This window comes from Cetorhinus maximus, chromosome 18 (genome assembly GCF_964194155.1).
Source record: "Cetorhinus maximus chromosome 18, sCetMax3.hap1.1, whole genome shotgun sequence".
NCBI classification, from domain to species: domain Eukaryota; kingdom Metazoa; phylum Chordata; class Chondrichthyes; order Lamniformes; family Cetorhinidae; genus Cetorhinus; species Cetorhinus maximus.
This window is the reverse complement of record NC_135896.1, coordinates 91,180,888-91,207,477: the sequence shown is the minus strand read 5'-3', so window position 1 is coordinate 91,207,477 and position 26,590 is coordinate 91,180,888. Positions and strand designations below refer to the sequence as shown.

Sequence of the window (26,590 nt, the reverse complement as noted above, 5' to 3'; positions counted from 1 at the left end):
CTGTAGCATCATTCTCTCACCCCAGATGCTGACTGACCTGCTGAGTATTCCCAGCATTATTATTATGACTTTTTGTTTTGTTTTTATTGCCTCTTTCTGTGCTGTAGGATCATTCTCTCTTTCCAGATGCTGACTGACCTGCTGAGTATCTCCAGCATTATTATTATTACTATTACTACTACTACTTTTCGTTTTGTTTTTATTGCCTCTTTCTGTGCTGTAGGATCATTCTCTCTTTCCAGATGCTGACTGACCTGCTGAGTATCTCCAGCATTATTACTACTACTATTACTACTACTACTTTTCGTTTTGTTTTTATTGCCTCTTTCTGTGCGGTAACCCAACCTCATCCACTTAACCTTTGCTGTAATGTTGACAGCTCCACAGGAACGTGTAGGCGGGCGGTCATCCAACCTTTGGGGGGGGGAGGACATAAAAAAGCAGGATGTGATTAAGTTTGCTGATGAATTTTGTTGGCGGAGTTGTTTGGGGGGGGGGGGGGTGGAAACAGGCTTTTGGATGCGTTAAAATAATTTGTGGTTTGTAATTGGAAGGCGGGGGGGGGGTTTGATTTGTTTGGTTTTCAGTCTGACGGGGGTTGCAGAGGGTGGGGGGGGGAGATGAGCTGCTGAGTGCACAGGGAGGGAGGGAGAGAGAGAGGCGGCTGCACTGCTCTTGATGTGGGGCTTCGGCCTCTGGCGGCTTCGCAGCTGCAGCCGAGCGGCCGCCGGCTTCGCACAGCGGCGGTGAGGAGGCGGAGGGAGCGGGAGCCAGCGGGCGGGAGGGAGCGAGCGAGCGAGCGAGGGAGGAGCGGCCTCGGCGACGATGCGGGAGCCCGGGCCCGAGTCCGAGTCGCTGCTGCGGTTCCTGGGCCGCCGGGCCCTGAGCGGGGACCGCTTCCTCAAGGAGTCTTTCCAGCGGCAGCGCCTGTCCGCCTGCAGGAACCTCTTCAAGAAGGACCTGCTCGGCCACTTCGGCTGCGTCAACGCCATCGAGTTCAGCGGCGGATCCGGGGAGCTGCTGGTGTCGGGTAAGGTGGAGAGAGGCCCGGGGTCTGGGCCCGGGGGTGGAGGGGGGAGAGAGGCCCGGGGTTCGGGTGGAGAGGGGGTCGGGGTCTGCGGGGGGGGGGGGGAGAGAGGCCCGGAGTTCGGGTGGAGAGGGGGTCGGGGTCTGGGGGGGGGGGAGAGAGAGGCCTGGAGTTCGGGTGGAGAGGGGGTCGGGGTCTGGGCCTGGGCCCTGGGGGTAGGGGTGGGATCCCGGGGTCTGGGCGAGGGGGGGTCTGAGGCCGGAATTCGGGTGGAGAGGGGGGGGTCCGGGCCCGGGGGGACAGTGAGGGGCCCGGGGTCTGGGCCTGGGGTCCGGGGTCCGGGGTGGAGAGGATCCCGGGGTCTGGGCCGGGCCGGGCCCGGTGTCTGGTCCCGAGTGGGGTGGGGGGTCCTGGGGTGGGTGAGCGAGGCCCGAGTCCGGGTGAAGGAGCTGGACCAAGCCCCCTGTTTGTCCAGGACCCTGTCCCTGCTCTGGCGGTGTCTCCCTCCCGACCCTTGGCTCAGGCGAGAAATCGAGGCCGTGGTCTGAGGCAGTCATACAGGCCGCACCGGCCTTGCCCGTTTCCTGGAGCTGGGACCCGGGCAGGTGTCAGAGGCTGGCCCGGGAGGGGAAGGGAGGGGAAATCGGTTTCCTCAACTCCCTTCCCCGGTCCACAGTCCGGCCACCTCCCAATCTTCACCTTGAATTCAATGTTGGGGTTCACAACCCAACCCCAGCTTCACCTGGTTCAGTGCTTTTGGAAAGACAGGGTATGGGATGGTTCTCTGTGGAATATTGGTGAGCAAGTTGGGTTACCCTGAATATTTATTATTGGGATATTTATCTGACCAGGATGGGCAGGGAAAAGGGCAAGTTATCTGTTTATTTTCCTGTTGAAAAATGGCACTCCCCAGGGATTCTTATGAAATAAAATAAGGGACACTTTGACCATGGGACAGGACTGAGCCGTACAGGTTATGAAGCTTCCAGGTTCGATTCCTGGTCCTATGTCGCTTTAGCTGACCTCGGCGCAGCTGAAGGGATGCTACAGTTATTCTCTGCATGCCATGGATCACAGATGGTAAAATCAGCTAGGTTACTGCTTCTGATTGCTACCAGGTATCTCGGTTGGAATTATACCTGTACGGTTATTGGGTGAGGGTACAATTGGATTTGACTGTGACTTTTCTTGTGGTCACATAAGCTGTCAATGCTCTGATCATAATTCACTGCTGCGTTAGGACGTTCAAGCTAGATACTAGAAGGTGCCTGACACCTGAGGAATGATATCCCAGTTAAGAACCAAAGCCATGTGTTGGTGGGGGCTGGGTGGCAGCGGTGGTGGGGAGAGAAAATTGAGTGAATACCCAAAATCTTGGAACTCCCTTTCTGGCAGCACCGTGGGTGTACCTACACCACACCACATGGACTATAACAGTTCAAGAAGGCAGCTCACCACCACCTTCTCAAGGGTAATTAGAGATGGGCAACAAATGCTGGCCTTGCTAGCAAAGCTCAGATTCCATGGACGAATTAAAAGAAAAATAGAGAAATAAGAAGAACTTGCACGTGTGTCCAAATATACACTTTACAAAACTACAGTGACTGAGGAGACCAAGAAATGATAGATTGGGGGGCACTAAATCCAAACCTCAATGGAAAGATACAGGGCCCACCGTGGAGAATATCTACACTTCTCTCACATTTGGTTGCCTGTACTTCCATCCTTTCTGGCACAGCTTCCCTCCAAATCAGCTGGACTAATAGATACAATTATGAGACTGTTGTGACAGCGACTTCATTAACAAGCAGGAAGGATGGGACTGGGCAGCTGAATACTGGTCAGCAAATGCCTTCGCCAGCACCCCTCCCACCCAACCCCCGACTCCAATCCCAATTTTAAATAGTTCTGTAAAAATGGTGGAAATATGTTTCACTTTAAAGGAAGTGCTGGAATTGCATCGTTAGCAAACTGGCTGTCGGCAGTGCTGTATTCATAGCATACTGGTGTTTTTAACTTGTTTTATTTTCCCTTGGAGCATGTACAGCTAGTGCCAGTTTCTGGAAACTTTTACTTGCCGCTGAATTGCTTTATAAACAGATTTCTTTATTTATGAATCACCACAACTTAAGTATGCTGTCACATATTTTCTCTAACATGCAGTAGACCCGATTTCATAATTTTTCTATCTGGAATCATACAATTGTAGACTGCACAAAAGGCCATTCAGCCCATCAAGCCTGCGGCTTATTGAAAGAGCTATCCAATTAGTCCTACTCTTTCCAAAGCTCTGCAAGTTCTTTTGCAGGTATCCATTTGGAAAGTTAATATTGAAGCTGCTTCCACTACCCTTTCAGGCAGTGAATTTCAGATTCCAGATCACAACCCATGTACTTGTCACATCTGGTTCTTTTGCCTATTACCTGAAATTTGTGCCTTCTGGTTGCCAACTCCCTCGCCAGTGTAAACAGTTTGTCCCCATGCACTCTATCAAAGCCCCTCATAATGTTAAATACCTATTAAATTTAAAACCTTGACTTTTCTGCTATGAGAACAATCCCAGCTTCTCTAGACTCTCCATGTTACTGAAGTCCCTCATCCCTGGTGCAATTCTAGTAAATTTGCTCTTCACCCTCGGATTTGATAAAATATCAGCTGAGGCCTAACCAGTGATTTATCAAGGTTTAACATGACTCCCTTGCTTTTGTATTCTAAGGTCTGGATTTTGCAGTACTCATGACAGGAAACGGTCAGTGTTTGTCATCTTTACTTCTGCAAAATTGACAGCAACCTCTGGAGCCTGTGCATGAGTAGTTAAAAGTGTATGAAAATTCAGAAGCTGCTGTCAGGGATTCTGCTTTTTCCCCATAGGGTGCATTGCTGTCAAACCTCCAGGCATCATTAAGTAGAAATCATTGAACTGACCAAAACTTATTAATCTTGTAAAAATTCTTGAAAAAGCTATACAATGTTGAATGAGATGTTACTGGGTTTTTAATGGCATACTAAGTTCATGGTTATTGCTCAGCAGTTCCGTTGGCCGTGAAAAACTATTTTATTATAATTGTGGAATGTCAAATTTCTCCATTTTGATAATGCCCATATCTTTAATTTTATTTCAGCTTCAGCTTCTACCTTCGTACCACTTGTATGTCCCAATCATTTACACTCTCTGTAAAACTTTAATTAAAAGAGAAAAATGAGTGAATGTTACTTCCTGGTTTGCTATCTGTCAGAATACTGAACTGTGATTGGTAGCTTATCCTGTCTGATGACATCACTGTTGCTGGACACATGAAAAATCATCTCAACGTGGCACCAGATTCAAACTGACTTCAGGAAAAAGGAAATGCATTACAGAGATCACTAGATCATTGTGGAGAGCTTTCTTCATGGTCAATAACAAGCTGCTGACTGCAAAATCTGGGACTATGTCTCTATTGATAAAGCCCAAGATAATTTATGTCTTTTTAACAAACTTATCAACTTGTCCTGACCACCCCCCTCCCCCCTTCGTCTCCCCCCTTCGAAGATTTGTGTATGTAAATCCTGCATCCTTCTGTTTCTGTACCCACTTTAATATTGCCTCTCCTCACTCTTCTAAATGTATCACTTTGGAGTTTCGGCATTTAGTTTCATCTGCCATGTAGCTGTCCTCTTGAATTTGTTACTATCCTACTTGGTGCTACTATGTGTCCCAAGTTTGTGGCATTTGCAAACTTTGAAATCATACCCATTATATCCAAGTTTAGATCACTAATATATACTAAAAGAGCAGTGGTTCTAATATCCTGGGCGACACCATTGTAAACTTCCCTCCTGTCCAAAAACAGCTGTTCACTGCTATTCTCTGCCTCTGTCTCTTAGCCAATTTCGTATCAATGTTGTGACAGCCCCATTAGTCATATAGTCTTTGCTAGCAAGTCTCTTTATGTGATTTGTCATCAAACATCTTTTTTAAAAAATCCAATGCACAACATAAACTGCATGACTTCCATCAACCCCATCAGTCACGTCAAAGAACTTGGTCAAGTTTGACAGACACTATTTGCCTTTAACAAATCCAAGCTGACTCATTTACACAAAACCCGTGTTTTTCTAAGTGACAATTAATTTTGTCCTGATTTATTGCCTCTATTTATTGGGCTGACTGGACTGTAGCTATCGAGTGTATCTCTGCCTCATTTGTTTGAACAATGGGTGTAATATGTGTAATCCTCCAGTCCTCTGACACAACTCCCATGTCCAAGTTGGATTGAAAGACTGTGGCTAGAGTCTCTGCTCTTTCCACCCTTACTCCTGGTACAATTTATTAATTTTTGCTGGGAAGCAGTTTCTCTGGCAGTGATTTTAGTTGCTGCAGTAATTGGATCACATGCTCTTTACACTTCAGAGTGGACTCACGTTGTCCAGTATAACCCAAGAGTGTAACAATAGCAACTGTTAGTGATATGAACTGGATATTTCTTGTCTTTTGCCCCCATATGCCCCAATTTAAAAACCTCATAAGATGAGGTCTGTTATGAATGATCGTGTTGGTTTGTTTCAGATGTGCTTACAGAGCAACAATTATGACTGCGCACTGTAAATTTAATCATTGCAGCCTTTCACATAATAACACAAAATGAATAAATATGCTATGTTTCCCCATCACAAAAACAAAAATACCTGGAAAAACTCAGCAGGTCTGGCAGCATCTGCGGATAGGAGCACAGTTAACGTTTCGAGTCCGAATGACCCTTCAACAGAACAGTTCATGTGATGCTGCCAGACCTGCTGAGTTTTTCCAGGTATTTTTGTTTTTGTTTTGGATTTCCAGCATCCACAGTTTTTAGTTTTTATCTATGTTTCCCCATGTCTGTCCTGCTTGAGTAAAAGAAAATAACTAATAATTAAACTCCTGCGCTCTCTGAGCCTAGCTCATGCAGCTTTCTGGGTAAAAAGCCCACCTAACTTTGCAGCCTTAGTTCTACCTGACAGTGAGCATTTCCGATTAAAGGAGAAATTCCCAGGGCTATGGGAAGAGAGCAGGGAAGTGAGGCCAATTAGCTTAGCTTTTTCAAAGTGCCAGCACAGACACAATGGGCGGAGGGACCTCTTTTTATGCTGTAAAATTCTCTGATATCTGTTTTTATCTTTAGCAGTCAGAAGCGAGAGCCTGCCAGTTCACGTAGGGCTGGACATTTCCTAACACAGTGGGTGTGAGGTGTTTACTGATAAAGTTAATGAATCGTTTATTCTTTGAAGTGTTTGGGAAAAAGAACATCAATGTTTATCTCATTAACCTATGATTCATCTTTCACCTAGGTTTTTTTTGTAAACTCCTGTAAATTGCTTTAAACGTCTATTATTTAAACCTAGGTTTTTTGCCTAAAAGCTTTCTGTGGGAAAAATGGTGAGAAAATCCTCCCAATGAGATGGTACTGTACTTAATCAAGGAAGAGACATAGGGATAGACATTGATCAGTCATTAAAGGTGCCCAACTCTAGTGGTTGTAGGGAAAGTGAAGAGGATTGTAGGTTGTTTCGTGAGGCAATTTGAGCACAAATTGAAGGATACTGAAGCTGTCAATGGCTTTGGTACGAATGGTCTTGAAGTATTGCATCCAGTTTAATTCTCATGTAATAGTTAAGAGTAACTAGGATCTGGAGATAGTGATGAGACTTCTTGGGTGTCAGGATATGTTCCAGTGGTAGTGTTATTTGGAGTAATGTAGGCTTGATGGGAAAATTGGCTAGGTTTTTAAAGTGATGAAGTGATTGGCTGCAAGTTGGATAAGATATTTGAAATTGATATGGATGGTAGGACTGTTTAACTGTGTGTGTAAACCTGTAGGCAAGGCTTTAGGTTAGATACCAGAATTATTTATTGTCAACTCATCATCCTCTGGAACCAGTTACTCTGATGTGGTTCATACAGTATTGCTACAGTCCTTTAAAGGAGAGTTGACAGTTCCTGGTTATAGAGTAAGTTGCAAGTAAGTTGCAAGCTAGTTGTGATTGTGTCAGGGGGTTGGAGAGGAATCTTCTAAAATATTTCTTGAACTCACTACAGATTTTTTTTCTCTCTTTGGCTTGTCTTAGGGGTTAGGGGTTGCATCAATGGTATGTGAAGACATACTGTTAACTGGACTGGGCAGGTGTGATCCTATGCAGTCTAACTTGTTTGTACCATTTTTATTTACTCATTCACGATATGTGGATGCTGCTGACAAAGCCAGCATTTATTGCCCATCCCTAATTACTCTTGAGAAGGTGGTGGGGAGTCACTGCCTTGAACCCCACAATGCTGTGGGGTAGGGAGTTCCAGGATTGGAAGGTGATATGGTGATCAGGATGATGTGAGAATTGGAGGGGAATTTGCAGGTGTTGATGTTTGCATGCACCTGCTCCCCTCGTCCTTCTAGGGGTTGAAAGTTTGGAAACTTCTGTCAAAGCAGTCTGGGTGAGTTGCTGCAGTGGATTTTGTAGATGCTCCATACTGCAGCCATGTTGCACTGGTGGGAGTGAATGTTTAAGGTGGTGATTGAGGTGTCAATCAAGCAGGCTACTTTGTCCTAGGTGGTGTTGAGTTTCTTGAATGTTGTTGAAGCTGCACTTATTCAGACAGATGGGGAGTATTCCATCAGACTCCTGACTTGGGCCTTGTAGATAGTGGGCAGTCTTTATTGAGTTGTGAGGTGAGTCAGTTATTACAGAATACCCAGCCTCTGGCCTGCTCTCATTGCCACAGTATTTATGTGGCTGGTCCAGTTGAGTTTCTGGTCAGTTGTGAGCTCAGAGGATATTAATGGGAGATTCAACATTGGTAATGCCATTGAATGTCAAGGGAAGGTGGTTAGAATTTCTCCTGTTGTAGATAGTTATTGCCTAGCGCTTGTGTGGCATGAATCTTAACATGCCACTGATCAATCTAAACCAGAATGTTGCCTAGGTCTTGATGCATGTGGGCATGGACTGCTTCATTATCTGAGGAGTTGCAAATGGATCTGAACAGTGTGTAATCATCAGCGAACGTCCACACTTCTGACATAACAATAGAAGGAAGGTAATTGATGAGGCAGCTGAAGATGGTAGGCTCAGGACACCATTCTGAGGCAACGCTCCTGTGCCTGGGATGATTGGTCTCCAACAACCATAATCATCTTTCTTTGTGCTAAGTATGCCAATGGAGAGTTTTCTCTCAGATTTTCATTGGCTTAAATTTTATAAGGACTCCTTGATGTCATACTCTGTGAAGTGTTGCCTTGATGTCAAGGGCAGTCACCTTCTCCTCACCTCTGGAATTCAGTTCTTTTGTTCATGTTTGGACCAAGGCTGTAATGAGTTCTGGAGCCGAGTCATCCTGATGTAACCCAAACTGAACACCAGTGAGCAGGTTATTGGTGGGCAAGTGCTGCTTGAGAACATGGCCAACCATACCTTCTGTCACTTTGCTGATGATTGAGAGTAGGCTGATGGGGTAGTAATTGGCCAAATTGGATTTGTCTTGCTTTTTGTGGACAGGAAATATCTGGGCAATTTTCCACCCTGCCGTTTAGCTGTTAGTATTTTAACTGTACTGTAGTACAGTTAGAGGCATAGCTAGCTCTAGAGCACATTTTCAACACTCGATCTGGGGTTATGCTATGGCCCATTACCTTTTCTGTATCCAGCACGCTCAGCCATTTCTTGATACCACGGTGAATCAGTGTTGACGACTGGCACCTATAATGCTTGGGTCCTTTGGAGATGGATCATTCACTCAGCACATCTGGCCGAAGATGGTTTCATCTGTCTGCTTTATGCACGTCTGCTTTGTGCACAGCTGCTTTGCAGGGTCTGTTTATGAAAGATACCATGTACATTTATCTAGCAACATTTACATCTTCAGACAATCCATGTGGAATAGGTCATCAGTTATTTTTGGTTGTGTTGATTGTGGAAGGAATGTTTGCCAAAACACTGGGGGGACTTGTCTGCTTATGTGTTTTCCAGCAACCAGAGTAGGCAGTTGAGGCTTTGGTTTAATGTTCCATCCAGTTGGTGGTACATCTAGCAGTACTGTGCTCCCTAAGTACTTCACTAGAGTATCAGCCAAGCTATTGTGTTCAAGTTTCTGAAGCTTTAATCTACGATTTGCTTATTCAAATGCATAAGCACTGATACCTAGTCACAAAGCAAACATTACAACAGTGACTGGACTTCGAAATGCTGTTATTGGCTTTGCGGGCATGCTGAGATCGTGAAAAGCGCTATATCAGTGCTTTGCAAACTTTTTCCTACTGTGACGCCATTTCAATGCTTTCAAATTGCTGTGACCTCAGAGTGTGAAAGTGGGTGGGGGGGAGGGAGGTGGTGGGAGGAGAGAGTTGTTGGAGTGGGGTGAGGCCATTGCGATACCATTTTGAAGGTTATGAATTTTGCCCGGATTGATCCCCAGCAACTGAGAGAGAAATTGTCTACCCTTTCTCTGATATTGAAGCCCTCATTTATTTGGCAACTCAAAACTGATAGTGCAATGCTGTAACAATTTCTGCCAACCCACTTGTCCTCTTTATAACTACATGAACAATAATACAAAGCCCTCAGACACACGGATTGATCTAGTGGTATTCACTAGAAAAATAATGAGGGCAAATTTGGATATTGGAAAGTTGTAATCAGACCAAAAGTAGAATTTTTTTTAAAACTTGTAGATTTGTTGCAATTTATTTCTTCAAAAAGGTATTAAAAAAACACATCAGTAACTGTACACAGTACACTAATTGTGATCTAACCAAGATTTGATATACATTGAACATAACTTCTCTATTTTATACAGCTATCCCTTGTTCAGCACTCCTAATGTGTTCCTAACAAATGGTGTGCTGATTGAAAATCACTTTTCCGTAAGAAAACATGTTATAAGGGTGGATTATGTTTCTAACCTATAATGTGACTGCCTTGAACCTAAGTGGCTCAAAAACCCTCTTACAGGTATTGACTCTTAATAACTTAACTCTTAATACCTTACTAATTCTTTATTTACTAACTCTTTCAACTTACCTCCTGCTTTCTGCATCCCAATGCTCCCGCTCGCTGCTTCCCTCCCTTTCTACTCACTGCTTCCCTCCCAAACCATCAGTGTGAGTGAGGGCTTGCAAGAGGGACAGCGAGACGAGAGAGAGCAAGAGGGGCTGCAAGAGGGAGGGTTGGGTAGTGAAATGGCGAGCGGGAAGGCCGGCGAGTGGGCCACAGGAAAGACAAGTGGCCCAAAGGCCGTGTAGCAGATACCGCTGGACCAAACTCACTGGCTGCAACATGGAGGCGCGCTCCAGCCAATCTTGCGATAACTAGCCAGGCTCTTCTTGTAGAGCACATTTGGAGTTGTAGTTCTATCAACGTGATCCATTACAAGAGTGCCATTGGGGCCTAGTTTCATCTCCACAGTGGTCATTGCTGCTTCAGAGGAGCGGGAGCTTGCCATCCACCTTTGCGCTGTATCACTGCAAGCCTTTCTTTCAAGTGACTGCGTAAATAGGGTTGTCAGCTGGTTTAATGTGATCAAAAATACTCATACTTTTGTCGGACTGAAGTGTAACTTGCAAATTTGTTTGTTATGACAGGTGGAGATGACCGTCGTGTCTTGTTGTGGCATGTTGATAAGGCTATTCATTCAAAAGCTAAACCTACCCAACTGAAAGGCGAACATCTATCCAACATCTTTTGTTTAGCATTTGACAGCACAAATACCCATCTCTTTTCTGGAGGTAAGAAACCTTGGATCCCAAAAATGATTACATCACTTAAACATTGATTTCTTTGAACACTAAATGATACCACGTGATTTTGCTAAACATTATAATTTATATATAATTTAGATTATAGGTAACTAACAATTTATGGAAATTAATGTTCAGTTCTTGCTTTCTGCAAACAGCTGCGCTTAACCTGATTTGAAATCATTCAGATGGGTTGTTCAACATGGATGTGTGTTCTTGTTTTTTTTTCTTTGATATGTAGGTGTAGGCTAATGAAATAATTCTTTAAATTCTTCCTAAATGGTGGAAGGGAACTTGTTTAAAATTACATCCAATTGACTTGCATTAAGCAAAGTGCTGAATGCTGTGCTAACCAGATAGCAGCATAAGCAAACTGCAGTTTTGAATAGGCTACAAATTATTAGACCTAACCCTTAACTCACTTGTCTGTTGCTGTGAATGGATGAAGGGAGTCTTTTGCAGAACAAAGACTGAATCAGCTAATTTTCTTTGAGGTGCTAGACAGACTTCAAGAGCTCAATACCAATAAATTCCAATTATGGACAGTATAGATTCAGCTTTATTTCCAAATAAGTATTTTATTAATCTGAAGTTGAAGCTGTACAGTGATTCAGTTTGGCATATCTGTGTTGCATTTAATTTTGGTTAACAAACCATTAAAAACCTTTGTATTTCAAACCTAATTTTTCTATGTATAGTTCTGCTAAGCCCAAGGTTTCCCCTTGTACGGTGGTGCCAGATCAAAGAACCATCCTGTGTTTTCAAACTCCTGAAGGGCTACCACAATACTCCCTCAAACTCCAGGAGGCTGTCGTAGTTTCTGCAAGCCTTAGGATCAGCTGCATTCCATTACCCCTTATCAGTACTGGTTAACATCAAATACCTACCTCCAACTGATACTATCTTGTTGTGTGTCCCCACTATAAAATAGTAAGGGATAAAAATTAAATGGATAAATGTAGACGCCACTACTTCATAATTTTCACAAAAAAATGAAGTTGCAAATTTCAATCTCTAAAGCACCAGTAAAGGTCACAAAATGCTGTTTAATGAAAATGGAATTTGCCTTGCTCATTCACTGTAAATCTGTGGTGCTTATGCTATTCCCTATGTTACATAAACACTCCTTTTGTTTGGAAATGACAAACCCTCTGATTCATCTCACAAGGCCATGAGAAATCTTCTAACTTAAAAATAATTCTGTATGTTAAATGTTACATTTCAGATCTTCATTATTACTTGAATTTTATTTAGTTTAAAAAATAGTTCATATGAGGCAAAAAAGCCATTTAATTTTAAAAGAAAATCTATTTAATGCTGCCTGTGGTTTATAATGAGAAGGCCCAATGAATGTCTGCAAAAACACAGCCAAGATGTGCTCAATAAGTCACTATTGAACAGCATCTGAAGTCCTTCAATACTCCAACAATTGCAGAGAGCATGGCTGTGTTTGAAGTGCTTCTTATGTGCAGGGCCAAAACAATTTTCCCTGTGTCTGTGATGGTGCATGTTATTTTAGGTCATGCACACACTGTGTCGGTTCAACAGCTGATTTGCATAACTTTTTGTTATAGTTCTGCAAGAGTATTAATTTTATTGTTTCCTCCAATTTCTTAATGTAATACTTTCATGAATTAGATTTTCCTCATTTCCTTTCCTATGACATTGATAATTTCACAAGTATGACAGCAGCAGACATTTTGGTGTTGAGCCTGTCAGTTGTCCTGTGAGGGGTGGTGTACGGTAACATTCTGTTTGTATGTGCTTGTGTGCGTGCGTGCATGCATGTGTGTTCCCATCCTTCTATGTTGATACATCAATCACAAATTGGAGCATTGCCACTTTGGCAATTGTTGGCTTTACTTACATTCTTTCAATGCTGTTTCGTGGTAGAGCAAGACAAGCTGAAGCCTGGACAGCCAGCTTCATGTAGGTTCTCCAAAGAATCAAACCAAAGCATTACAAGAGATGTCACAAAGCAAATATAATTACTAAGTCTATTGGGTTTACATTGTATAGTCATTAGTTAGTGATGTCTTAGTGCTGTGAAGTTCTGTGACCAGTAGATTATTACATTGTTAGAGCATGATAATATTGGACTAAACAATTGATTTTGCTGTCCATTGTTCTTTAGAACACTTCATCTTATACTTTGAAGTTATGAACATACAGGAGTAGGCCATTCAGCCCCTCGAGCCTGCTCCACCATTTAATAAGATCATGGCTGATCTGCATCCCACCTAGCCCCGAAAGCCCATCAGCCCCTTGGTTACCAAGAATCTATCCACCAGGTTGCAAAAGCTTCTCATGTTTCAGTCTCGTTTCTCCCTGTAATTTTTTTTTCCACCTTAACTGTCTGCTCCTCTATTTTTTTGCAGGCATGCTAAATTTAAAACAAACATTTTTTAAAAGAGTCAGCTGGGCTTGTTTTTTGTTTGTTAGAATAGTGTTCCGATTTTTAATCTTTTGAGCTGCCTGTGGTGTGCATCCCATAGATTTGGAAAACAGAGAACCATTAATTCAGGTTTAGTAACTGGAATCTAGTCTTGAAAGAGACAGTTGAGAGCATTTATACCAGTGACAGAATCAAATTTTGTATTTTTCCTGTAGAATTTACCTACACCTTCTCTAGGTGAGCTGTGAGTAATGCAGTGGAATTCTGCTACAGCATTTAAACTTTCTTACACCAAATTGATCTACTTATCTGAATGGATTTGGCTTTGACAACAGGGAGTTCTGGGCTGTGTGTTTTGCCCTTCATGCACAAATTTTCACTGGAATCTGTTTCCCTTCACACCCTGCATCAATTGATGCTGCTGTTGAGTGACTTCACTCCAAGGATATTAATTTCTGAAAGGAAACCAACAAAATTAGTTGGTCTCATCAGATACTTGCTCCCTTTTTAAAAAAAAAATTGCATCCTAGAGCTCGTAGGTCAGTTCTAATGTATTGCGCTTAGCGGTTGCTTTAACCTGTTAGGTTAGAACAGTCTTCATTGATGGGAATCCTCATTATCTTATTCCAAGATCATGAAAGGGTAAATTTTTCATATTTTTATATGGGATTTGGTGGTCACTTTTATTTTGGTTACTGGAGCTTGATGCTGGAAGAAATTCTTTCAGCGGTCTGTTCCCCTCTCTATCACAAGAAATACACGTTACTGCTGGTTTACAGGTTCGCACTTGAAAGACCTAGATGAGCTACTTTGAGCGGTAGGTGCAAAGTTCGCATAGGTAGTATAAACACTTAATATTGATTACCTGGCTGTAATCACAAAATTGTTACAGCGCAGGAGAAGGCCACTCAGCCCATCGATGTTATTTTTCAATTGCCTGCATACTGGAGTGAGTTAATTTTGAGCTGCTTGAGATGCTATAGCAGGGCACTTAGAAAAATTCAAGGCAATCAGGCAAAGTTAACATGGTTTTGTAAAAGGGAAATCATGTTTAACCAATTTATTGGAGTTCTTTGAAGGAGTCACATGTGCTGTGGATAAAGGGGAACTGGTGGATTTACCGTACTTAGATTTCCAGAAGGCATTTGATAAAATGCCACATCAAAGGTTAATGCAGAAAATAAAAGCTCATGGTGCACGGGGTAAAAATTGGCATGGATAGAAGATTGGCTACCTAACAGGAAGCAGAGAGTTGGCATAAATGGTCTTTTTCTGCTTGGCAGGATATGACAAGTGGTGTACCACAAGGATCAGTGCTGAGGCCTCAACTTTTTACAATTTATATAAATGACTTGGATGAAACCAAAGGGATGGTTCCTATATTTGCTGATGATACAAAGATGGGTAGGAAAGTAAATTGTGAAGAGGATGTAAGGAGGCTACAAAGTGACATAGATAGGTTAGGTGAGTGGGCAAAGATCTGGCAAATGGAGTATAATGTGGGCAAATGTGAACTCGTTCATTTTGGCAGGAAGAATAAAAAAGAAGCTTATTATCTAAATGGTGAGAGATTACAGAGTTCTGAGATTCAGAGGGACCTGGGTGTCCTAGTGCATGAATCACAAATGGTTAGCATGCAGGTACAGCAGGTAATTAGGGAAGCTAATAGTGTTATCATTTATTGTGAGGAGAATTGATTACAAAAGTAGGGAGGTTATGCTTCAGTTGTACAGGGCATTGGTGAGACCACATCTGGAGTATTGTGTACAGTACTGGTCTCTTTATTTAAAGAAAGATGTAAATGCATTAGAACCAGTTCAGAGAAGGGATACTAGACTAATACCAGGAATGGGTGGATTGTCTAATGAGGAAAGGCTGGACAGTCTAGGCTTGTATCCACTGGAATTTAAAAGAGTTAAAGGTAGATTCTTGATTAACAAGAGGTTGAAAGATTATCGGAGGTAGGCAGGAATGTGGGGTTAAGGTCACATTCAGATCAGCCATGATTTTATTGAATGGTGGAGCAGGCTTGAGGGGCCGAGTGGCCTACTCCTGCTCCTAATTTGTATGTTTGTGGAGTAACTTTGTGTCACAGGTGAAAATATATCGGCAAGTCCTGTTGGGGCATCTGACGTCTTTTAACCATACAATGATTGATAGGTCAACTTAATTGTGCAAGACATCTTGTGATCTTTCTTCATCCCAATCTGATCTTCTAAATTAATAATGGATATGATCCATATCTTGGTTTCTTAGGAAATTTCTGCTGTCCCGGGCAGTTGAGAAAACTGGAGCTTGTGGAATATGAGCATCTTATGATTAAATGTACAATTTCAGGTTTTAGCTTGTCCTCATAAGACATATATTTCATGTTATCAAAGATTTGAAGCATTTGTTATTTTATTGATAGATCACAGTTATGGTAAGAAATCAGTCATTTATTTGCTGTGTCTGCTTTTAATCATTTTACTTCATCAATGTAGGTTATAATAGAGTGCGCCCTGAGAGTTGTTGTCAGTCTGAATGATATTTGTCAGTTGGAGCCTTTTATCCTAGGCCACAAAAGTAGTATCTTGGGAGAGCCAAAATTATAACCCCATTTATTGATTTATACCACAGGAGATTGCCAAATTTCAAATGATCACAATTTATCATTCTTTTGTTTGTCCTGATGAGTGCAAGATGAAAAGCTTTGGCAACATGTCTCTCTTTTCAGCAACATTCAACAGGTCGAGTGCTGTTAATTGCTTATGCTGTGTTGCAGCACAATATATTGCATCAAATCTATTTCAAATAGTGATGTTTATAATTGAGAACAAATGCAGATTCTGTGTCAGGAAGATATAATAATGTGTGTGTGTGTAAGTGTGAGACTTAATTGGATTAAAGGCAGCTGGTCTGAAGGCTTTGATGTGTTAAAGATGAGCTAGATTTGAAATGTTAATTAGGTAAACATGGGGGAAGTTTAGAATGTAAGGTGTAAAAGGATATTTGCATTTTTAAATAAACCAGACTAGAGGAGGGGTGAAGTGTGTCATCTAGCCAGGTGAAGTTCAGAAACAGTGTGTTTATTTTTCCCAGAGATTACTGGTAAAATTAGTACTATGATAAGTTTTAATGATCGGGGAGGTAAAGTCCAAAAACATAGTGAAACAATGGGAATTTGCATTCAAAGGGGAAAATATGGATAAAGGAGCGAAGGCTGTGTGCAAGGGTAGGCATTCTAAGATCTAACAAGTGTGAAACGCCTTCAGCATCTAAGCCCCAAGCTATTGTCTACAACAAACTGAAGTTAAGAAAACTCACTTTGAATTGGATTGTTCAGGGTATCATGTTTCTTTGCCTGGGTCTTTTAAAATCTTTGTGCCTTACTGTTGCCTTAACAGAGGTGTAACTGGGAGTCAGATTAATTCGGGGATTTAGAAGTTGTTATAGTAGTAATTTGTAGACATGTATGGGTTTAAAATTATTTCTCCTATTAATAAATGTTTAATCTAGTTTTGTAAAAACCTATAAGGCTCGGTGGTCTTATTACAACTGAATGCAAGGCACGCACCTCGAAGTGTATACAAATTGCAAAACAAGTTGTGGCAGTTATTTCAAGTTTCCCTTTGGGATTCGAACAACTCAGCATTTACCATTGGCTGTGCCATAATATTCTGGAAATCTGAAATACAAACAGAAAATGCTGCAAATATTCTGCAAGTCAGGCACCATCTGTGGAAGGAAAGAACAGTTAACGTTTCAGGTCAGTGACCTTCCGTCAACGCTGACCTGAAATGTTAACTCCGTTTTTCTCTCCACGGATGCTGTCTGGCATGCTGAGCATTTCCAACATTTTCTGTTCTAATTTAAAATTGAGAGCAATCTCTAAATGGGAGTAATTGTTAGATGGCAATCTTAACAAATTTGTTCAGATTGCAATCATACAGCTCAATGAAAGCTCAAGCAGATTCTAGACAACTGATCTGAGAAATAAGGTTGAAAAATATGCCTGTTTTTGTTTGATGTGTATGTGTGTCACAATATCCCTTTAGTCTTTCAAATTCTGAGTGGTGATGACAGTTGACTACACATTCTCAGACTCTTGATGTGCTTTGACATTGATAAAAGAGCAATAACGTTTTTGATACTGAAGTATATTAAAATAGCTTGTAGTTGTGCACTAAGGATTTTTTTATTGAGTAACCATTTTAACTTCTGAGTGATTGAAAAATATAAACAACAGGAGCATGACTTGATGTGTGAAAGACAATGTTTGAACTTTAGATTACCTGGGAAAATTGGGAGTGTTGTATAGTTACGGGATGCATCATTGGATGCTAAGCAGTAAACAACTGGGTGGTCTGCGTAAATAGTGACTCAGGGCAATGATTTAACAAATCTGCTAAGCTTCTGGATTTATTGACATTTGGTTGAAGGCTGCAAATCCAAGCAGCGACTTTCCCAAGAGCTGCTTCCTTCAAACCTGACCAGAAGGCAATTCCACGGTGTAATGTAACATATTTTAATATTTTGGTTCATGAGTTAAAATATTCATGTGAGAGGGAGGTTACTATACATCACCTTGAAGATGCTTATGAATGGTCCACTTTCAGATTATGTGACCACACTTTCCAATAATGTGTCATATGCTTTACCTGTTCATGTAACTGTATGTTAATGGTATATCATTTGTAGCTTAGCAGTATGCCTCAATATAATTTTTCCCTGTGGTATCAAAGGTGTGATTCCTTTTTTTGCCTGAAGGTGTTCCTATTAGATAATTTTATGTCAAGTCATGTATCATGTTAACACTGTCATATAATATCAGATAGCATGGCACTTACATCCTGCACAATGGTGTCTTTGTTTTAGATAAAAGGTACTCCCTATACATTTTATATCAAGGAAAGAATTTGAAGTTTGTCCTCTTGATTTTCTAAACGCCTTGAACAATAGCTACCAGGTAGAACATGCTGAAGAAAAACACCTCACAATGATACTGGTGCATCCTATAAAAGTAGGCACATTGAACATGCTTAAACTGCACAATCCAAATTCAACTCTCAGAATCTAGACAATAATGTTAATTTAAGCCCATGTTTTGGGAGAGGCTGAGGCTTCAATTAACAACTTTAATCAACACTTTGAAGGCCAAAGAAAAACAGTTGAGTGGATCAGTTTTATCATGTGAAATCTATAACCACTTTTTAATTTATTCAAATCCTTATTTAGAATAATTGAATCACTGAGATCCAGAGGGGAAAAGGCAGGTGGAAAAAAAATCGTTAAGAATTATGAGCTATTTCTGGGATTCTGATAGCCAAGTGGTATGCTATAACTAAGGAGCCATTGTGCATCACACTGTATGATACCTTTAGCGTTGAAAATATCTATCACAGTGCCATCAGGGAGAGGTGGTGGCATAGTGGTAATATTACTGGACTAGGAATCCACAGCTCCAGGCTAATACCCATGGGACACAGATTTGAATCCCACCATGGCAGCTGGTTAAATTTAAATTCAATTAATAAATCTAGAATTGAAAGCTAGTCCCAGTAATGGTGACAATGAAATTATCTTCGATTGTTGTAAAAACTTATCTGGTTCACTCATGTCATTTCGGGAAGGAAATCTGCCATTCTTACCTAGCCTGGCCTACGTGTGACTCCAAATCCACAGCAAAGTGGTTGACTCTTAACTGTCCCCTGAAATGGCCTAGCAAGCCACTCAATTCAAGGGCAGCTAGGGATGGGCAACAAATGCTGGCCCTGTCAGCAACACCCATGTCCATCTCATGGAAAGAATAAAAGAAATCTAAAGACCTAAGAGGAACATGGTGAAACACACTCCCCACATGTCAACTTTAAAATTAATAAGTGCTGCCAGTTACACTAGTAACTTGGCATCAAGTCATGCGCAGGCAAGGAAACTTATCGATTATCACCTACCACCCTCTATCAGCTGATGAATCGGTAATTCTGCATGTTGAACACAACTTGGAAGGAGCATTGAGGGTAGTAAGGGCACAGAATGTACCCTGGGTGAGGAACTTCAATGTCCCATCACCAAGTGTGACTCATTAGCACCAATACTGACCAAGCTGACTGAGTTCAGAAGGATATGGCTATCAGACTGGGCAATAAATGCTGGCTTTACCAGCGACCTCATCCCATGAACAAATTATAAAACAAAAAATAAGGTTTTCATGACTGTTAGAGAATGTATATGTTTAAATTCTGTAAGCAGTGTAGAAAAGGTAAGTCTAGGTTAAAGGCAACTCATCATTGTAAGAAAGCATGCATTCTGCCAGTTGGAGGGTAAATTTGTATCAGGGTAAGCTATGTAGCTCCCCCTGTTCAATCCCCAGCCATGCTCATGAACCCAAAATGAGCATCCCAAAGCCTTGAAGTGTGCTAACCTACACCCTAATGGGAGAGAGCGTAATCCAACTCAAAGAATATATTTGCTCTATCACTCAAACAGAAAAATTAAAAGCTGGCTTGGAGACATAGACATTATGTTACTCTTCCACATGACACCCAACTGATCAGAAACAAAGATGACATGAAGTGACCCTGTGAAGAAAGGGTGGTAAAGTTGAACATACAGAACTTTGTGTTCACTGCAGCTACCATGCTTTCAATGCAAAGAAATTACCATTTAGTGTTTGTGTATAAACTAACACAGAGTTTGTCCTGAGATCTTTGTAACCCTGTAGTTCTACTGGTATTGGCAAAGCAATACTCTTAACAGCAACTCATTTAGAACAAAAAACTTCTTTGGATGGCTAATTTCCTTTCCTTTTTCCTTCTTGTAGGAAACGATGAGCAAGTGATTGTTCATGATGTTGAAAGGTAAGAAAAAAATAAATTCCAACCTAAAGCAACATCACATTTATAAAAGAGAAGGGAAGTTCAGAGAAGCAGACAGGAAAAACCTATAATTCACAGAAATTATTAAAATAGCAATTAATAGGGCAATGTGAGCAATATCGAATGCACTATATTTCTAGTTTCCTGTTTGGATTGTGCAGTTTATAGAAGTACAATAAGTCTGGTTGGCTTGGGTATAGCATTTTGAAGTTCATGTCTGACTGTGAAAATATTCATCAATTTTTGTGTGTACTAAATTGTACTGATTTAATAAAGGTCATTCTGGCTTGTTCCATGCCAGTCTGAATTTTGATCGATGCCAGTCTAATTTGGATGTGGTCTTGATGTGTCCATGGTGAGAATGGGGTGATGGATTAATAGGACTCAGTACAGGGTAAAATGCAGATGGTAAAGTTCTTGATGGGTTATGGAACGAAACCTGAGAGGCTGCCAGTGCTTCAAGATGTGAACATTGTGGGCTGCAGTGGGAACGCAGGTGGGATGGATGATATTCTGGAGGTAAAAATAGACACTGATGGTGGCTGACTCAAAGTGGAATTTGGCATTCTGTTTGGATTTGACACGAGCTTGTTTATCATTCAGCTCCATTTGAGCAAACAACTCCTATGGTTGGTAAAATAAGGGTTAGGATCCTTAGTTTCATATGCGAATGGAACAGTATGGCTTCAGCTGTGCCAGTTTTTAGTTGGAATGAGCATGAGTGCAAACATGTATGTCCTGTTGAAAGTTAGCAGTACAAATACAGGTCTACTCGGTCCACTTACATGGGTTCAAATACTGAGCTTGGATTACTTGGCAGCAGTGTTTCTGTGCACAGAGATTTGTGGAGCAGACAAGTTTCAAATGAATGTGCTATCCATCTAGAGCTGTCCAGAAAGCTTTCAATGTTCTTTTGAAAATTCAAATTGTGCTCAGTGGTGAATACTACAGCAGTTATATGGAATCTGTCCTATCGGGCTGTTTGTGTTCAGTCTGCCTTGAATGCTTTTGGGTTTACTGCATGGTCGCTTTTAACGTTTCATAAAAGAATGAGTCATTGCAATGTTTCTTAGTACAGACTGGGAAATTATATAAAGTATTATGAAAAAGGGCTGTGTTCGTTTTGGGAGGTGAGGAAGAAGTGAAAGTTATCATCTATGCATATCTGGCAAATGAACTACACAAGTTATCTGTGTTTATTTAAATATATATATATATTATTTATATATATATATATATATATATTATATATATATATATATATATATATATTATATATATATATATATATATATATATATATATATATAATATATATATATCGTTACAAGCAACTATTTCCCAACTTTGCTGTCTCACTCAGTACTTCCTGTTGTGGTGTTAGTTTAATTTCTTCTGTTTCCCCCATCTCTCCACAGTTAGCAGCTTAGCTGAAATTGTTAACAGTGCAAATTTAGGTAAATTTTCATTATCTGTAACTTTCTTTCAGCACTGAAATAGTGAGTGTTTTCCCCCATGATGATGCTGTATACGGCCTGTCTGTGAGTCCTGTGAATGACAATGTGTTTGCCAGTTCCTCAGATGATGGCAGAGTTCTTATCTGGGATATACGGGACTCGCATGGAGGTGAGTGTTAAGAAATGACTGGTACACAATATAACCCATGTAGTTCAAAGAATGTACTCGGTCTCTCTAAACTAGATTGTAATTGTTTAATTGAAACTTTTTGTTTGCTTATGTAACAGTCACTGGACTTGTGTGTGTGTATATGAAACTTGGAGACATTTTAAAGATGTGATGGAGCGCTACGTAACTGTCCTTTCTTTGATCTCGTAAGAGAATATGTATATGGTTTCGGTTTAATGAATTTTAATCTTTATGTCGAACTGACAATGGCTGTCTTTGAATCTAATATACTGGACACCCTGTGGCTTTGATATACTTCACTGTGTTCATAGAGAGTTGGTGATTATGACCTCTCTTTCCTCCCCCCACAAAAGAGGCCAAATCACGGAAATTCTTCCAAAATGTACGGAGGTGTTTTCCTAAATGGGCACCATTCTGCTTTATAAACACATTGCAGACTGTTGAACCTCACTTTGAAGCCTAAAAAATTGCCTTTATTTCACCCCACCCCCCCTCACATTTTGTTTAATTACTGGAATTGCACAATTGGGCTGCAAATTTGCAGTTGGACAATTTAGTCTGTGTGAATTTTTCATTTCTTTAACCAGTAGCAAGGCTGTTTCTGAGGTAGCTCTCAGCACTGTCACAGTCTCTGCTCACTATCTCATCTAGATTCCACACTCCCTGTACTCTGTTTGCAAGCTGTTTCTGATTTAATAAGTAGGACTAAGAATCATATAAGATATGCTAGTGAAAGAAGAAAACGGGCATTGGAGGAGTACTTTCACCATAAAGTCCTTCCCCATCAAAATCCATTCTCGCCAATTCTTAAACATTTCCTTTTACAAGATACACATTTATGCCCTAGAGTTTCCTCCCTAAACCTTTCCATTTGCTCCACCTTCTTTAAGAACCTCCCCCAACCAATTAAAATTCAGCTTTTGATCACCTCACTTTTATCTCCTTTTTGGATCACTTATTTCTGGTTGTGCTTCTGTGAAATGCTTTAAGACACTTTTTTTTACATTTAAAAGCACTATATAAATGCAAGTTGTTGCATTTGCTATTCATCCTATCTGTAGCTCTGCCTGAGTATATAGGGTTGTTCAGTCCATACTCATGGTTTGTTTATTTCCCTTAGTGAACAAGTTGTCAAAAATTGTTCTCTGGATTAAATGCTAGGTATATTATCTTCTAATGCCATTGTTATATTCAAGGCAATTAGACTGCCAATTTGTTTGTGTAGGTATGGTTATTTAAAATTACAGATCAAATCTTGTGCAATATCTTTCAAGTTTGGCAATTGAGTTTTCATTGTGCAATATGGCAACAAAAGAAAACTAAAAATACCAATACATCTACCATGCAAGTGTTTATGTTTAAGTGGTTGCAGAAGAGCTATAGTTTGAAGGTGGAATTTAACACTGCTTTATCTTTCTGATTTGGCTACATATATAGTTGACCTGAAACCTGGAGGGTATCAGCTATGAGGAAAGATTGGATAGGCTGGGGTTGTTTTCCTTGGAGCAGTGAAGGTTGAAAGGGGACTTGATAGAGGTGATTAAGATTTTGAGGGGCATAGATAGGGTAGATAGGAAGGCACTTTTTCCGTTAATAAAGGGGTCATAACCAGGAGGCATAGATTTAAGGTAAAAGGTAGAAGGCTAAGAGGGGAGTTGAGGAGAAATATTTTCACCCAGAGAGTGGTGGGTGTCTGGAACTCTACCTGAAAGGGTGGTTGAGTCAGAAACTCTCGTAACATTTGAGAAGTACTTAGTCACTTGAGTTACCATAGCCAGCAGGGCTATGGGCCAAGCTCAGGAAAATGGGATTAATGTAGTCAGATCTTTGACTGGTGTGAACACGATGGGTCGAATAGCTGCCTCCTGGACTGTAAACCTCTGAGTCTATGAGAAACACCAAGGTTTTGCAATTTGTATAAAAGCTGCAAATGCTAGACATAAATTGTCTGCTTTTCAGCAAAGTGCACAAAAGGATCCTTTTCAATAACCTCTCACTTCCATACCCAAAGATGTTTATTTTCATCTGAATTTAAATATGTATCTCGTGTAGACTTGGATGAATGTACTTGACATTAAAGTAAATTCTGAAGTACATAATGTTGTGGTGAGGGATCAGTTAGTATTTCTAATTACATCTATAAGTGGTAGTTCAGTATCAAACAGCCAGAAGGAGGTGTCAGCTGTGGCTCAGTTCATAGCACCCTCACCTTTGAATCAGAGGGTTGTGGGTTCATGTCCCACTCCCGGAAAAACCAAGAACTGTGATTGTACTCGAAAGAGGTTGCAATCTGTGACTGTTGGTAACTCGAAAGAGTTTCCACCTCTGGTGCTATGTCTTTATTTGTCAAAAAGATATCAAACAGCCAGAATTTGCAGGCAAAATAATGGCTTGTTAAAGGTGCACATCATTATTGGTGTGTAAGTAGCCCAGTAGTTCATGGCGAGGAATATGTACACATTGTGTTATGAATCGCCACATATTTCTGGATGATTTGCGCCGCTCTGCCATTAGTCTTGCAAAAACCAGAGCTCACCGTCGACCTCTTGATGTGTAACAAGAAATTTCTGCATTTGCACCATAAATGCAAATTAAACTCATTGCAGAAAGTTTGAGCTATTTAAGGTTACAAGAGCCCTGGTAGTAATGTATTTTTTGTCTCCAGTAAGTAGCCTTCCACCTTAAAACCAGTTGGCAATTTAATGACTGTTATCCTGCACATGCCACATAAAACACACAACCAATATGCAAGATAAACTGATTTGTTAAATTGATTTGCGATGAATTATGGCTGTGAGTAAAGCCAATACTAAATTTATTTCAGCTTGGGAGGAACTATCTTCCCCCAGCCCCACATCCTCTCCCCAAGTATTTGGGTACATAATTTGTAAGTAACCAACCATTAACATTCTGATTCCACTAGCAATGCATGCTTAGAATTGCTAGAAAATATCCAGCTTTTGTGCGTAGGCAGCAGTTGGCAACGGTTCCTGAATTTCATGAATTTAAAAACAAGAATAACCTGAACCCTTGGTAGTAGGCTTTCTTAACTATCTGTTTGTGTCATGTACCAAATACAAAACAACTTCAAACTACTTTTTTTGCATTAAGTTCAGAGGAAAACTTTGCTGAAATAGCATCCTAGCTGCCACTTCAGAGCTCTGCTAAGCATTCCTAAGTCCTTAAATTTAATTGTTAAGGTGATCGATTATTGGTCCTGTCATTCACCAAGGTCCCAAATATGTCCTCACTTCCAGCAACTTGCAGCATAAAATTAATTGATGCTCAAGCGTAGGTGAAGAAATCCAACGAGAACCCAAACCCGATGAGATGCCCCCTCTGCAGCAAATGCTGGGCCATTACAACCACCTATTATATAATATTAGTGTTTAATTAATATCCTTAATTAAACTCTGCTTGTAACTTTATTCCATGTCTACATACAAGTTTTGACCTTTAAATGCATCTTGCTTTCTCCAGAACCGTTTTGTTTGGCAAATTACCCATCAGCCTTTCACAGTGTGATGTTTAACCCTGTGGAGCCCAGACTCTTGGCTACTGCAAATTCCAAAGAAGGAGTGGGCCTGTGGGATATCCGCAAGCCTCGAAGGTGAGCTAATCCTCTGCTTAGCCTTTTCTTGTTTGAAATTTCCTTGCCTGTCAGTAAGAACAATTCATGTAGAACTCTACACAGTAAAACTGCCAGTGATTCTGAATGCTACCTTATAGGTGAGAGGGGTGGAAGCATCACCTGCTACTCGAGCTAATTGAAATTTAACACGTGGTTATTGCTATTCGTTTTTTTTTTACTATAATGAATTAAAAGAACATTGGCATCCTCAGCAGTTATATAGATTACATGACATTTGGTTAAGAGGTCTCTGTAATTCAACAACTCATATAATTGACCAATTGGGCAGTAGGCCTGCAGCATGTGCCGCACCTGGTAGCATTGGCAGATTTAACCAATTAAAGCTTGCGCTGCATGCTGTTGAAAACAGCAATTAAAGTAAACTGTTTTACTATGTGACCTGACCTTCTGCAGTGTTGATTCAAAATTGGCATAATATGATTTTGTTGGTCACCTGTGAAACCTACAATTTTAAAACCTTAACCACATTCATTTTATAAATGTTGCCCCTGAATTCCTGGCCTTTTTTAAAAATTAGGTAAATTTTATGAGTTGTGGATATTCAGAAGCTTTGTAATCTTCTCTCTTGAGCTTCGATGAGATAAAAATTGCAAGTGCAGCCTTAACTAAAAGTTGTTTAATGCATGTTATCTGATAATTCAGTTTTTAGAGCTAATTCCCACTTTGTGGCATTTGTTATTTAATTTATTGCGTAATTCAATTTTTTTAGCAAAAAATAATTTTGAATGATCAGGAATTGATTATAGATGAATCTTGAAGTATCCTCTGGGACAAGTCAGAATAACTCGCATGCAGTGAAATTGTAAATTGCTTTGTGGATTTTATTTTCTATCTTAAAAGGAAACGTACCATAATCGTTTGGATTAGTGTTTTTTTGGGAGATAATTAAACCACTGAGTATGATATAATTAAGTTGCAGGGAATTTTCTTGATGATTAAACCATCATGTGGGATGCACTATAGTAATTAAACTATTCAGTTATGAAATCTGCTATAGATTGTTATTGAATGGAATTTCAGAAACCAGTATTTTAATTTTTATTATTTAAATAGAATAATACAATGATTTTTATAAGTATATTTAACAGAAAACTACAATGATAGTGACTGAAATTATAAAAATCTGTGTGCTATATTATTGTAGATTCACAGAGTAGCTTAGTTAACCTGACAAAGCATGCACAACTATTATGATTGATTTCCGGACATTTTAAATTATGTTTAAAAAAACAATAATCTTGTTTTTGTAATTCCTGCTGATTTTTACAC

The 26,590-nt window shown here is 40.5% G+C and overlaps 1 protein-coding gene across 1 annotated transcript in view; it reads left to right on the top strand.

The window, feature by feature from the left end:
* The first annotated feature begins 638 nt into the window (after window positions 1–638).
* dcaf5 (ddb1 and cul4 associated factor 5) overlaps window positions 639–26,590 on the top strand; it is a 91,388-nt gene continuing 65,436 nt past the window's right edge. The window contains exons 1-5 of the mRNA XM_078563181.1: window positions 639–1,030; window positions 10,615–10,758; window positions 19,968–20,004; window positions 21,512–21,648; window positions 25,150–25,279. Coding sequence (XP_078419307.1) covers window positions 826–1,030; window positions 10,615–10,758; window positions 19,968–20,004; window positions 21,512–21,648; window positions 25,150–25,279 — 653 coding nt within the window. The 5' untranslated portion in view covers window positions 639–825. The remainder of the gene's footprint in view (window positions 1,031–10,614; window positions 10,759–19,967; window positions 20,005–21,511; window positions 21,649–25,149; window positions 25,280–26,590) is intronic.